The 13,136-nt window shown below is 50.4% G+C and overlaps 4 protein-coding genes across 4 annotated transcripts; all 4 read right to left on the bottom strand.

Moving 5' to 3' along the window:
- Positions 1-21: 21 nt before the first annotated feature.
- On the bottom strand, positions 22-2,927 carry STEHIDRAFT_166031 (glycoside hydrolase family 3 protein; the record flags this gene model as incomplete). The annotated part of the gene is made up of 7 exons (XM_007300763.1): positions 22-726; positions 839-1,164; positions 1,231-1,451; positions 1,531-1,843; positions 2,033-2,322; positions 2,397-2,602; positions 2,676-2,927. 7 exons carry the CDS (start codon positions 2,925-2,927, stop codon positions 22-24), a joined length of 2,313 nt encoding a protein of 770 aa, XP_007300825.1.
- Positions 2,928-4,008: 1,081 nt separating this feature from the next.
- STEHIDRAFT_153518 (uncharacterized protein) lies at positions 4,009-5,629 on the bottom strand (the record flags this gene model as incomplete). The annotated part of the gene is made up of 2 exons (XM_007300762.1): positions 4,009-5,376; positions 5,432-5,629. The coding sequence occupies 2 exons, from the start codon at positions 5,627-5,629 to the stop codon at positions 4,009-4,011; spliced, it is 1,566 nt and encodes a 521-aa protein (XP_007300824.1).
- Positions 5,630-6,043: 414 nt separating this feature from the next.
- Positions 6,044-7,592, bottom strand: STEHIDRAFT_118812 (uncharacterized protein). Its single transcript, XM_007300761.1, has 2 exons — positions 6,382-7,592; positions 6,044-6,300 (listed from the first exon to the last, which is right to left on the bottom strand). Exons 1-2 carry the CDS (start codon positions 6,895-6,897, stop codon positions 6,172-6,174), a joined length of 645 nt encoding a protein of 214 aa, XP_007300823.1. The 5' UTR covers positions 6,898-7,592; the 3' UTR covers positions 6,044-6,171.
- Positions 7,593-8,069: 477 nt separating this feature from the next.
- STEHIDRAFT_50533 (ADP-ribosylation) lies at positions 8,070-8,776 on the bottom strand (the record flags this gene model as incomplete). Its single annotated transcript, XM_007300329.1, has 5 exons — positions 8,070-8,165; positions 8,242-8,386; positions 8,439-8,477; positions 8,536-8,667; positions 8,751-8,776. Coding segments are annotated over 5 exons (438 nt in total), but the record flags the coding sequence as incomplete, so codon positions are not given.
- Between the last annotated feature and the right edge of the window lie 4,360 nt (positions 8,777-13,136).

The raw sequence follows: 13,136 nt of genomic DNA, 5'->3' as shown, positions 1-13,136 counted from the left end.
AACATTTACAACAAACGTACGCTACCAATGCGGTGTCGGGAACGTCATGATCTGCTCACTATCACCCGTCAACTCAAAGCTCGTAACCGCCTTCGCCTGCCCCGTCGTATCCACCCAAAGATTATATACTCCCGGATAAATGATGCTATTCCCATCCTCATCCACCCTAGCGATTGTTCCTAGCGTCACATTCAAACTCGCCGTCGCACTCACTCCCGGCGTGATACCCTTGACTCGCGCGTATGAGACGAGTTCCTGGAGCGGAGCAGGCGAAGGCCCAGCGGTGGTGTTCGAGAAAAGGAGGGCGACGTAGTCGGAAGTGACGTTGCCCGTGTTCGTCACCTGCACCGTGAACGTATCCAAAATCGCGCTATCCACATGGGCCACAGCCGACGACGACGAGTTCGCACTCGCGACCAAATCCTGGATACTGTAACTCGCCGCTGGACTACCCTCCGCCCACTCCACGTCGAAGGTCGTGTAGTGCAAGCCGAACCCAAACTCAAATACGGGCGTGCCGGTGTACCATTTATACGTCCTTCCTGGAGAGCCAGTCGAGTTCGAGGGACGAACGGACATATCTGTCATTGCGACTTGATCGACGTAAGAAGCTGGGTATTGGGTTGTGGTGAGTCGACCGGCGGGGGCTTGGACACCGGTGATTATGTCGGCGAGGGCTTTTCCACCGGCTTGGCCTGGGTAGCCGCCCCAGAGGAGGGCGTTGACCTATATGTCAAGTAAGAATGTGGACAGATCAGATATAATCTCACGCATGGACTATGGACAAGGGTTTGCAGGAGACGGCAGACGCGTTCAGGATGAAGAATAGTAAACATACGGAAGAATTAGCCTTCAACTCCGTATCATCCACCTGCCCACCGCCCATCTGAATGACCACAAACGGCTTCCCAAATGCTCCCAACTCTCCAATCAGCTCCAACTGATTCCCCGGCCAAGTGATGCTCGTACGGTCCTGTCCTTCAGCCTCAACAGTATCGTCGATCCCACCGATATAGACAATGACATCCGCAGCGGAAGCCATGGAGAGCGCATCGGCAAATCCAGAGGTAGAGTTGCCAGAGATGGTCGTTCCGTTGGTGAATGAGACGTTGAAGCCAGCGGAGGTGAAGCCGTCAAGTGGACTAATGAGTAAGGGTGCGATACCTGTTATATATAGAAGGTATCAATATCATGAGAAGTGGCAGACTAGGAAGGGCGCAGTGTTCGTACCTTCATAGTTCCCTTGCATCTGTGTCGTAGCGTTCGCCCATGGTCCAATGAGCGCGATGTGGCTCACATTACTAGAAAGCGGAAGGAGGCCATCGTTCTTGAGCAGTACGATACCTTCAACAGCAGCAGTGTAGGCGAGCGTTTGTGCTGCCGGTGTGTTGACATCGCTGGCACCCAGCGCTCGGTATGGCACAGAATCCTCAGGGTCGAAATAGCCCAGTCTACACACGAGAAGCCAATGTCAATATCTATCTCTGAAACCTCACAAAAGGTCACGCGACCGCAAAATATACGACATACCTGACCAAACTCCCATACAACCTCACAAGTGCTCTTTCCACATCGCTCTTACTCACCAACCCTTCACTCACCGCCTCTCCCAATGTCTCGCTGTAACTCGTCCCGCAATCCACATCCGTCCCCGCTAGTAACGCCACCGCCGACGCGTTCGTCAGTGTAGTGGTATAATTGTGAGGATCGAAGATGTTCCCAACGGCGTCACAGTCGGACGTGATCCACGTGTCGTTCCCAAGCTCGAAATAGTCGCGGACAAGGTCTTGGAGGAGGTACGGGCTTCCGCATGCAGGGACGCCGTTGACAGCGTTATATGAGCCTGTTTAGGGGAGGTTAGCATTATTCTTGAGAAGAATAGTGTGTCGGTATCAACAGAGAGGCGACAGAGGGCGAAGTTGGCAGATGCCAACTGTCAGACAACTGAAAGATACGAAGAAAACACGAAGATAATTTGGGTCACAGTGGCGCAAGAGGGGCTTGGAGGGTAACAGAGCGGAGTCAGACTCACACATAACCGATCCGACCTTCGCGTCTCTCACACAGCTCTGAAATGACGGGGTGTAGAACTCCGCCAGATCCTGTGTGGATACGATAGCGTTAAACGCCATACGATTGTTTCCCTCCCAGTTCTCAAGGTCGTAGGCCGCGAAATGTTTGCAGTCGGCGATGATCTTATAGTACGGGCTGGGGCCGACGCCACCTTGAAGGCCGGTGATCAGTTGGTAGACGTAGCGAGAGGTGTGAAGGGGATCTTCTCCAGGCGTTTCTTGACCACGACCCCAACGGGGGTCTTTGAATCTAGATGCATGGATGTCTAAGTCAGCATCCGGTACGCGAACAGGACTGGTGGTGTTGGAGGTGGACAGACTAACGGGTTGATATTAGGCGTGAAAAAGTCGAGGCCAGAATGGTTGGTATTCCCGAACGCACGAGCCTCGGTACTAATGGTACTGGCGACTGAGAAAATAAGATCGTCATCGAATGCTGCGCTCATTAAAATGGGTTCCGGGAACGAAGTCGCTCCGCTAAAATCGCCAGATGTCTCAAATGTTACACCTGGGCTGGATGCCACACCATGCTACTCGCAAGACGCGATTGATACAGTGTGAGCGCATGGATAGGCGAATAAGGTACTGGAAGAAGAAACTGACGAGAGCTTCGCTCCACCATTCATACGGTGGCAGTCCAAGTCGAGGTACACCAGGCGAAGTATTGACGGTGTTATTCACCATCTCCTCTAGCGTCATTGCGTTGACCAGAGCTTTTGCCCTATCAAGAAAGTTGGCACTGGTATTACAGACGAGGTTGGACGCGAGGGGCCCATTGACGCAATCCGGATATGGGTTCCCTGCGATGACAGCGGGAAATAGAAGAAAGAGAACGGGGACCACTGCGAGCTCCATGTTCGCACAGGCAGAGTAGGGGGTTGACCAAGTGGACAGCAGGTCGCTCAGAAAATCTTCCTTCCGGGAGGCAAGAGCTTTTTGTACAGATCACGAATGTACGTCCTCAAGGTCATGACCTATCAGGCTTGAAACGGACCGGACAGTTGAGTGGGCTCCGTCAGCTGAAGACGTATCATAAATGATTTAGACGCGAAGAGAAGAGGTACACTTACCGCTTGACTATGACACGGGGTCTATGATGCTTCTGCGGAATTTCCAGGAGGGGCAGAATCAAGGCAGAAGGATTACGACGAATACAGATGAGGCGCATAGGTTGACATTTCGAACAACGATTACTATAAGAATCCTTTGATCGTCACCGCCCGTCTTGTTATAGCGGAAACACGAGCCGTGATGAACTTGAGCATGACCGAGTATTCCTATCATAAGCTGTAAAACAGCACCTGACCAAAAGCAAATAGGATGAAGAAGAGATCCGCGGAAGACACTATCGCGATGCTTTCCCCTAGATTATGCGATGAAAGCGTAAGTTAGTGACGACGATCTATGAAAAGAATCACTACGCTCTCATTTTCCCGCACATACAGCGCCGCAGTGTATTTGAGCTCACAGCGCGCACATAAATGAAACAAAGGACAGAATTCTTCCGTCGAGTAACGAATATCTGAAACGCTTCCCGACGATAGGACGGGAGAGGAACTAGGGATGGTGGATATACCCGCTCAAGTCGGAGGCTCTTGAGTTGCATATATGTTTTAAAACTAAGGCATAGTGGGCATCACGGTTAACGGCGTATTGTTTTGGACTTCGAATTCAAAAGCAAAAGGCATGTGGCTGGAAAAGTGGCTGCGAGAGATCAGGCATGTCAGGAATTCGGAAGGGGCACGTAGATGCATGGAGAGTGATGACTCACTTTCTAACATTGGCCAAGCATGAATACAATCTTTGTCCTGAGGCAAAAAAAAAAAAAGAAAAAAAAAAGAAAAAAAAAGCATTAGTGAGGAGAATAACGTACACCAAAAGACGATACTGTACCTCCTGGGTATGCTGGGCAGGTTATCTCAGGTTGCATCATGCTCTACGAACTGCCTTGCCCTTGTTGAATTTGCGATCTGAGCGCTGCATTCTCTCTCCGCAAATCCTCCATCTCCGCCCTCACACCCCTTATTGTCTCCACCCTCGTCTCCTTTCGAGCTTCCAATACCGCTGCTACCGTTTCATCTACACGCTTCCATGTCTCACTAAATGGTTCAGCCTCGTCGTGATCGTCTGCCACGAAATAGAACTGTGCGGTGTCCGGAAGACTTGCTGTTATGAATCGTACGATCTTGTGCGACGAATAGATGGGAGACATGGTGAGGTTCAACTCCTCGAGGGCTGTGAAGCGATGAGCTTCGGTGTGAGAAGGGATGTCGAATTCAGTATCGACGCAAAGCCCCAGAACCTTGAGTTTGGGACAATATCGAGCGAAGTGCGCGAGTGAGCGAAGAGTGAGCTCGCAAGATGTTGAGAAAGGAAAGTCCGGACTAAGGTCCAGTCTGATCAGGTGAGGCCAGTGTGAGGCAAGTTGCTCTGCCTCCTCGTCCGAAAAGGCCATCTCTGTATCCCCGCTCAAGGTAAATTCGGACAAGCACGGAAATTTGAGCACAGCAGAAAAGTCTGTGAAGGCAACGCGTGGCAGGATGTCATACTCTGTGTAGAATGTCAGCGATTCAAGCGCTGGTGACACCATCGCGAGGTTTTCCAGTAGATCTCGCAATGAATGAGAATAACCGTTGTAGCAGAAAGCCAGGGAGAGAGTCGTCAAATTGAGGGTGGGGGAATTCTCATGGAGTAGAAAGCTTTGCATTTCCGGTAACGTTGCGAATAGCGTGAATTTCTGCAAGGCAGGAAATGCGTTACTGTCTAGTCGGGGAACGAACTGGCGATTATGTTGCGAGGGATCTCTTTGTGAGCCGGGAAAGCTGAAGTCAAGGCAGCGCAGGCGGGAGATACGAGAGAGTCGATACATGAGGTGAGGCAGGAAATGGTCCATTGGGAGGTGGATCCTTGTCAAATCTGGCAAGGCTTCTAGCAAACGACACAGCCCTGGCTCTATGAGGGAAGGGCGGCCGCCTGCACGAAAGAAGAAACTCGTCAAGAATGGCATGTTCTCCACTATTTGCTGGGCCCGACTGCGCAAGAGCTTGGCGTCTAGGATTTCGCCACGCATAATCAAACAGCGTACGGTGGGGCTCATGAATGGCGGACCGAAATATGGGGCGTCGATGTCGCCGCTAATGGTTTGGAGGTCGGGAAATAATGTTACTACAGGTCGAGTGGCAGCAATTTGGTACAAAGTGGTTTGCGAAAGTCGAGGAGGGTTGTCGAAAGAGATGGAGCGTATGCGTGTACAATTAGTTAAGAAAGGCTTCCAGTCGTCCCGAGTAGGGATCCGCCAGAATTCCTAAATAAAGATTGTCTCTGTTTAGGTGAAGCCAGAATAGATTCATTTGTCGTACCAGTTTCCCATCAACGTCCATCTTTGTTTCCACCAACGAGCCCCAAATACCGTCAAGATCCCCTATTTCGGCCCAGACCAAGTCGAGGGCGGTGTCCGACCAGTCCTTGCAGACCCGTGCATTTTCGGCGTTTGAAGATGTAGGTAGATATGAAAATATCTGGGTGATAATTTCTGAGACTCCCAAGGCATGGTGCATTGTTGATGTTTGCAAATGACACAAAAGTGGTAGGAAGCGAGCGAGTGAGCTGCAACAGTGAGAGTTTCGTTCAAGGTTGAGAGGAGGCAACACGAGGCAACACGTCGGCCCGCGGACGGTGTCTACGGCACGACGGCTTTCGAGTAACCACCTTCCTTCCCACGACTCAAACTCTAAGGAAAGCAACCAACATGTATACCTACCAAAAATATTTCCACGCATCTCTCGATGAGAAGAGGTGATCTTAAAACGAACTCCGTAGATTCTGGAGGTCGAGGGACTGCACAAAGCAGGTATTGGAGGGTGTGAGGCTGCTGCTACAGGAACTGCTGTCCTGCTGGGATAAAGTGCGAACCCTTGTAAAAACGCGGGTACAACAGCTAAGCAAAACTCTGCCTGGGATGTGTGGCTGGACTACGGATACATTTTCGCTGGATGCAATCTACCATGAGGATTCCACCACGCGACATACTGAACAGACCATATGCTACTACAAACTCATCCATCATCAGAAAAGTGGGAACCGCCCTCGACACGCAGACTCAGGCATTTGGAAGCGGGTTCATGCCGCCCTTATAACCGTGAACCTCCATCCGGTGCTTCTGCTTCTGAGCAAAGGCGGTCTGCCAGTCCTTAAAGACAGCATCACACTGATCACAATACTGGGGGGCCTTTCGACGTATAAACGGCCAGTCAGCGATCAAGGCGACAGGCAACCCAACTACCCGATAATGAGAACTCGTGAAACTTACCACGTATCGGTCACGAAGCTCCTGGGGTGTGTATTCACCCTGGATGTCGTAGGTGTACACCATGTACAGCCCCATATTCCCTTCATCGGGTAGCTTGCTGCCGTCGTCGGTGGCGGTGGCACCCTCCTCCACCTTATTCCCAAACGACAGGATCTCCTCCCTCAGCTGCACGAACCCGCGAGGTGGGTCGGTTGGCAGGTCATCTTGCAGGACGATCTCACGGTGGGCGTAGACGGTGACCCAGGCGAAGGTGATATAGGCAACTGTGGAACTATTGTGGCCCTCCCTGGCCGGGATGATGAGACGGAAGCGGTCAGCGTCGGCGCCAGCACTGGCAGCCGCGTGGGCGATCTTGCGGTAGAGGAGCTTCGAGACGGCGTCGTTATGTGGGTGGTCCTTGTAGAACGGAGGGTCACCGTAGGTCTCGTCGACGCCGTTGGCAGCGAGGAAAGCGTCCAGGGTGGCGACTGAGACCTTGAAGCCGCGGAGGAGGGTGGTTGAGCCTAGGGATGGCATTGTGCTGGTCTGCATGGCCTGAGATGAGATATGATATATGATGAGTTAGGCGGTGGTGTAACGTCGATACTTATGTCTCGGGCGCTGGTTGGGTGGTACTAAGGAGAAACCTAGTCAAGTCGTAAAGAGCCAGAAGTCGTCAGCCGAGGATATGACTCCTCCTTGCTTCAATATATCAGTATGAGAAAGAGATTACTGCAGGCATCGGCCCGTGGCAGAAACGACGCCCATCAAATTTAGTGCCTGTGCTGGGTCAAGCTGTGTTTGGCTTGGTCGAGGCTGAAGGCCTTCGATACAGGCTGTGCAAGAAGGTTAGGTGGCTTGCCTGATCTCCCAACAGACATGTACGACAGTGAAGTCGACCATAACACCGTTTCTGAAGGTTATAGTTCACGCAGACGTGAGACGTATATAAGGTTAGGAAATGATGTTGGGAAAGGTTCAAGTGATTTAGTATAACGCCGCCGAGAGCGCTGTCGGGCCGTCGAAAGACAGGACCCACCCGAAATCCTGGACAAAAGTCAGTCAGTACCAGAGTCAAGTCATTTTCGTACCAGTTTCCCATCAACGCCGTCCTCCTTTATCTCTACCAACAAGTCCCGCATACTCTCAAGATTCTGTATGTCAGGCCAACCAAGTGCAAATTCAAGATGTCCGCCCGATCTAGACCCGTGGCAGTCACGGTCGAGGATGCGCATACTAGATATGATAGTGTCTCGCTGCAGCCTGAGGTTGTTTCGGTTCAAGGTTGAGAGGGTCACGTTGTATTGCCTTAGTACAAAAATTAGAGTACGCACGGGGCGAAGGGAAGACCAGGAACAGTAGTGGATGAGAACGGAGTCTGAAAGCTCGGAAGATTCCAATTGGCTGTGGCGACCAAGTGGCGACGCTGTTCAGGTCGTTCAGAAGCTGGATGCATCTCATCTCACTCAAGCATGGCCAATTTCCGTATATCCCGCGTTTGAGGATATCAGTATACCACACTAAAGGAGAATGTGTGTTTCAATTCATCTACGTAATGGTACAACACCATACATCTGTGGCACAAGGAAAAATACACCCGAACCCGAAGTACATGCTAAACGATCTTGCTCAAGCTCCAAGAATAAGCACCCATTGTCGAATTCCGATACCACAGCCCTCCCGCTATGTGAGGTGCACCACCATACATGTCACGAGTAAACAACAAGATACGCAGGTATGATCGCGTCGTTCCGATAGACTACAAGCTCATCATAATTTAACGTTCCGCCGACCTCACCGATGACCTAGAAGACATGCCGAACCAATGCTGCGAAGTCAAGAACAATTGTACGAGCTCGAGTCCGAAGCAATGGTACGCACAGCATCATAACCCGCGGGCGGAGAGGTCAGGTCATCCATGTCATCATAAGTCTTGAAAGCGTTCCCCACAGCTACGAGGTTCAGCAACATGGTCTTGTAGTTCGACGTGGTCGCATATCCCAAGTTCTTCGCGTAATCGTCGGATCTACGATACCACTTAAGTTAGTGCAATAATGTTGTGCGAGTCGAACGCTTACTTCGATGAAGTGGCCGACGTGTAGTGTCCGCGTCCAAATCTATTATAAGAAATTAGTTGAGTGTACTATCTTTAGGGATTTACTTTCTGAGACGAACCTTCCCCAACCGGTTCCCGTTCCATAGTGATCCAAGTTGAAAGACGAGCGGATGATATTACACAGGGAACAGTCAGAATTGGTGCATAGCTGTGTGCATCCTGGGTCGCCAAGAAGACATGTACGGCTCGTTCTGAGTAACACAGCGCAAACCACACCCGCTATCAGTGAACCATGCTCAAGCGTTCTGATACATGATATCGTATATCAACTCACCCATGCCATCTCCTCCGCTCATTCCCTATACTGCCATCTCTGGCCGTGAACTTGTTCTTTCGTTCAAGTTTATCCCTGCATCAAATCAGATTCAGACACATAACTACTGCCTTCAAGTTAGCTGCTCACCGGTATGAGAGGTACGCAGCTCTCGAGGAATCGTCGACCGTTACGCGATACACCTTTCGTACTCGAGGGACTCGTTTATGAGTATGCAGCCATTTGGCGTTGAACTGCGTGACAACTGCGAGGTGTGTGAGCACCAAGTTATAAATGAAGATGAGTTTGATGCTGACTGCTTAGGAAGGTAGTTTCGTCCGCCTCAAGCTCTTCGATATGGTTTTCATCGATCGAAGACAGGCTTGAGACTGGGCTTGGGGTTCGGCTAGAGGGGCCTTAAGATAGACGATCCGAGTTCAGACACTGGTGAGTATGTGAAACATGTGCAAGGAGTTTAAACCTACTGCTGCCGTTGATGACCTTTTCTACCCCGTCATGCCAAGACCTTGGTAGATTATATGTATACGAGCCGTCCATATATTCGATGAAGTAATTTTCGGAGTCCGTGACGTTCAATTGCACATTCTAATCTATCTCGGTCAGTTGCGCACATGTTCATAATGGCAACCAGAATGAAAAAAACCCATCCACACTCACCCGCACACTCTTCTTCTTAATAGCCTGGAGCACTTGCTTACCCAACCCATGGCTACGGATTACCCCATCGTCTTCAACGACGACCCATGAGCCACCATATCCAAAAGACGCACATCGCAGCGGAACCTGGTTATTAGATCCCTTATACGTCCGTAGGATGGTAGATTTCCTGGATGAATATATGCGTTTCTCAGTGTCGATGATATAATACCCCTGTGGTCCGAATGCCACCCAGTTGATCTGCTCATCGGATTTCCATATGCGCCACACTTCGGGGTAAGCTATCTCCGTCGCAGAAGAAACTGAAGTCGATGAAATATTGAGTACGTTGGAATCACGGCATGTAACAAGACCTATGGTGGCTGTATGGAAAGGGAGTGGAAAGACACACCCCAAGTAGAGCCGCCTTGACTCCAGAAACAGGCCCCATTCTCTCCGCCTGCGAAGGCCTCCATCTTGCCCTGACGTTTCAATCTCTCTTCGAGGTAGTCATAATCAAACTTGCGCCTGATAACAGAGACAAAGTGTCGCTGAGAATCAACTGGAACGAAGAACGGAATGCACTTACCACTGTGATGTGCCATCCAATGACACGCAGAACTCGTCGACTGCGTGCCCAAAGGCAAAGATAATCCTCTGAGAAACATCCTTAGCTTTTAAAAGGATAAATAATTCGATGCGGTCTACTGGAGCATTCTGGTGGATGCTCACAACTTGGGGACCCGGGCTCGTCGACGCGAACAGCTGGAAAAGGATGATCATGGTCAATTACAATGGGCTTGTAGTGCATAGTGATATGTTCGCGGCACTGACACATTTCTTCCATTTTTTCAATTTGAGCTCCTGCGCCATTAGGAACACACCAATCCATCCCTCCGTCGACATATTCGATGAAGTACATGTCCCGGTCGTAAGTGCACAGTTGAACGTTCTACAGCTCCAAGTGAAAGTCAGATACACATGTGATGATTGGAGGATTCACAAACAACTCACCCTGACGTCTTTCCCCTTCAAAGCCTTGCTGATCTTCTTCGACAAATTCTGGGACTGTCTCACTTCACCATCGTCCTCCACGATGACCCAAGCGCCATCATAGCCCCAGGATACGCATCGCATCTGAACGACTCGATCCGAGGTTTTGTACTTTCGAAGGATGTCGGTCTCCCAGTGCAAGGTCCCATCTTCGGTCATGAGAACAAATTCGCCATCTGGTCCAAAAGATACCCATGATATCGTAGCGCTCGACTTGTGGATTTTGTGGACTTTAGGATAGCTATTTTTGATAGAGGCTGATACTATGGCAGATCGAGACTGAAGTTAGCGACGGATGCTAGACTCGGACGATCGACACTGATAAGTGTTGTAGAGAGTTGGAGAAAACTTCGGGAGGCATCGGCACGCGTGAAGTGATAACCTATTACTCGAGCCTGTTCAAGCAGAGCCGAAATCTCACCATAAGGCTTCGCCCCATTCCGTGGTGCTTCCTTATAAAACCATGCGCCATCCTCTCCAAATGCAACGCATTGCACTGGATTATCTTTATCCAGCTCGGACTCTATCGTTCGTGGTACACCCACCCTAGGGCGGAGGAAAGGAATCGATAAGTCTGTGCACGGTGATCGATAAACCATCAGGAGAGATGTACGGCTTACCAGTAGTTCTTCGTCCCATGAGCAACATAGTAAGAGTCTTTGTTCTCGCCGAAGGCAAACAACATGTTTGCTATCCGAGATGCCTAGGTTTCAAAATTTGATTATTTGCTGCTACGTGACAAGGGGAGAGATGATGTCCACGGAAGGAACTGTATTTGGGTCAGCAGTATAAACCAATCGACGACCTGGCACCAAGGTCTTCGACACGAGTCGCTAGCTGGTGGCAGGTTTTTTGAAGTCAGCGATGACCTCCGTTTGAGTTGGCCGTGGACAATGTGCTGTATAAAACAAGCCGAAGGCGAAGCGGACGTAGATGAGGAGCAGGAGGAAGATTCGTCCTCATCAAAGCGTGGCGCTGACGATTCTCTGGATGAAGTGCACTGCCATTGAATGCTGTATTTCGCAGGGTGCGGGTAGAAGGAAGTGTTGATAGCATGATCACGAGGTGGCGTCCATCAACTGTGTCATAATGTGAATTCTGCAGTGTGCTCGATACGACATGGTATCAGGGAGCTATCGATATCGTTGAAGGAAAGTCATCAAGACAGTGCAACTTGAAACGATTTTCCGGGCAAAGAGACGCCTCTTTTCGTCAAGCATCAAAGCTCTGTTCCTTCCACAAGGACGGTTGATCTATCGCATGGATTTTAGCATCGACTAAGCAAGCCGTCAGCAATTTCAAGTCAGGGCCGGACTCGGAGACGGAACAGTGGGCGCACTGTGATTGAAATGATAGATCAGTAGTAGCTAGCACTTGCAACTTGAACGCCATCCACCGTGAGGTGCAGAATATTACTCGTCCCTCGTAGATAGCCACGTCCGAGTCTTCTGTATTCGCATACACGTTTGAGGAGGTCTTAGTCTGTCGTATCGTGCAGGTAGTAGAGACGTAAGAATCCCCAAACGTCGAAGCATACGGCTCCCATATTACTGTACCATTTCGATCGGATGCCATGGTCACACGTCACAAAGGCCCTATGGCATGGCCTATTCCCATTTTGTCACAGGTCACAGGTGATTTTGGCCACTTTTAATCGATTTTTTCTCCGGGCTACGCCCAATTTGGCAAAAAAGTTGCCTTAAAAGGCAGGTCAGTCACAATGTTCGGAGGCTTTTGGCCTATTTACACGTTTGGCCTAAGTACCATCTGTGTCACATGTCACACCCCCATGGCATCCGATCGATTCATCGAAATGGTACAGTAGGACCCCTCTCGGCCGTCGTGTGGCGATCACGGCTGAAAGAGATGTGGCGAGGTACGTCGATACAGGTTCGCAGTAGCACAAAAATATGAACCTCTCCAAATCAGCGCATTCTCGTCCAAGACGCGACGCATAACGGTTCACAACGTGTTCACGCCTCTGAGAAAGTTGCAGAGAATCAAGCCAAAAAAAAAACCAGAAAAACAACAAAAATTACAACTTCCAACATTTACATTGCACTTCCGATTCTCGCCGTATGTCGCTTCGTCCGGCATCCTACTCAACCTTCCCGTGGCCGCTTCTACCCTCCTCTCATTTCTCTATAGGTCCCGACAGATCACCCATCCTATCCTGAACCACTAACACACCCCCTCCAGTGCCTCCGTGGCTCGCAACACGTTACAGAACCGTGCCCAGCCTATCCCGCCCAACCCGCCCCGCCCGAACGACGACAACGACGAGAATTCGAAGAGCCCGAAAGCGAAGATGCGAAGAGAGCGAAAATATAGAGCGAATAACGATATGAACAAGAAAATCGTGAATAAACGAATATACGAATATAAAAAATGGCAAACGAGAAAGGAGGAAGAACGTCAGCGTCATTCCATCGAATTTTGTATGAAGATTTTTTGTTTGGCCCCTCCGCGCCATCGCCACCTCTCCGCCCTCCACACTCCGCACACCTTCCTCCAGCTTCAACTGCAGTATAAACGCTCGGGTCGACGACCTTCACACCACACGGTCCGTGTGCAGGCAACCACCCCGCCATGGCCACAAGACCACAAATCACATCTTCGACGACAGAAACGGAACCGCAAACGCCGCCACAAGGACGAGCGCCGCGAACCCGAGCGCATAATACGGTGATGACGAAC

Source organism: Stereum hirsutum (genome assembly GCF_000264905.1).
Source record: "Stereum hirsutum FP-91666 SS1 unplaced genomic scaffold STEHIscaffold_3, whole genome shotgun sequence".
Lineage (NCBI taxonomy): Eukaryota > Fungi > Basidiomycota > Agaricomycetes > Russulales > Stereaceae > Stereum > Stereum hirsutum.
The sequence above is the reverse complement of the archived record's forward strand: the minus strand, read 5'-3'. Positions and strand labels throughout refer to the sequence as shown.

Excerpts from the sequence above, each read along its gene's own strand:
- STEHIDRAFT_118812 (XM_007300761.1), bottom strand. The coding sequence starts at position 6,897 with ATGCCATCCCTAGGCTCAACCACCCTCCTCCGCGGCTTCAAGGTCTCA. Across the intron at positions 6,301-6,381 it reads AGCTTCGTGACCGATACGTG|GCCCCCCAGTATTGTGATCA; the intron begins GTAAGTTTCACG and ends ATACGTCGAAAG.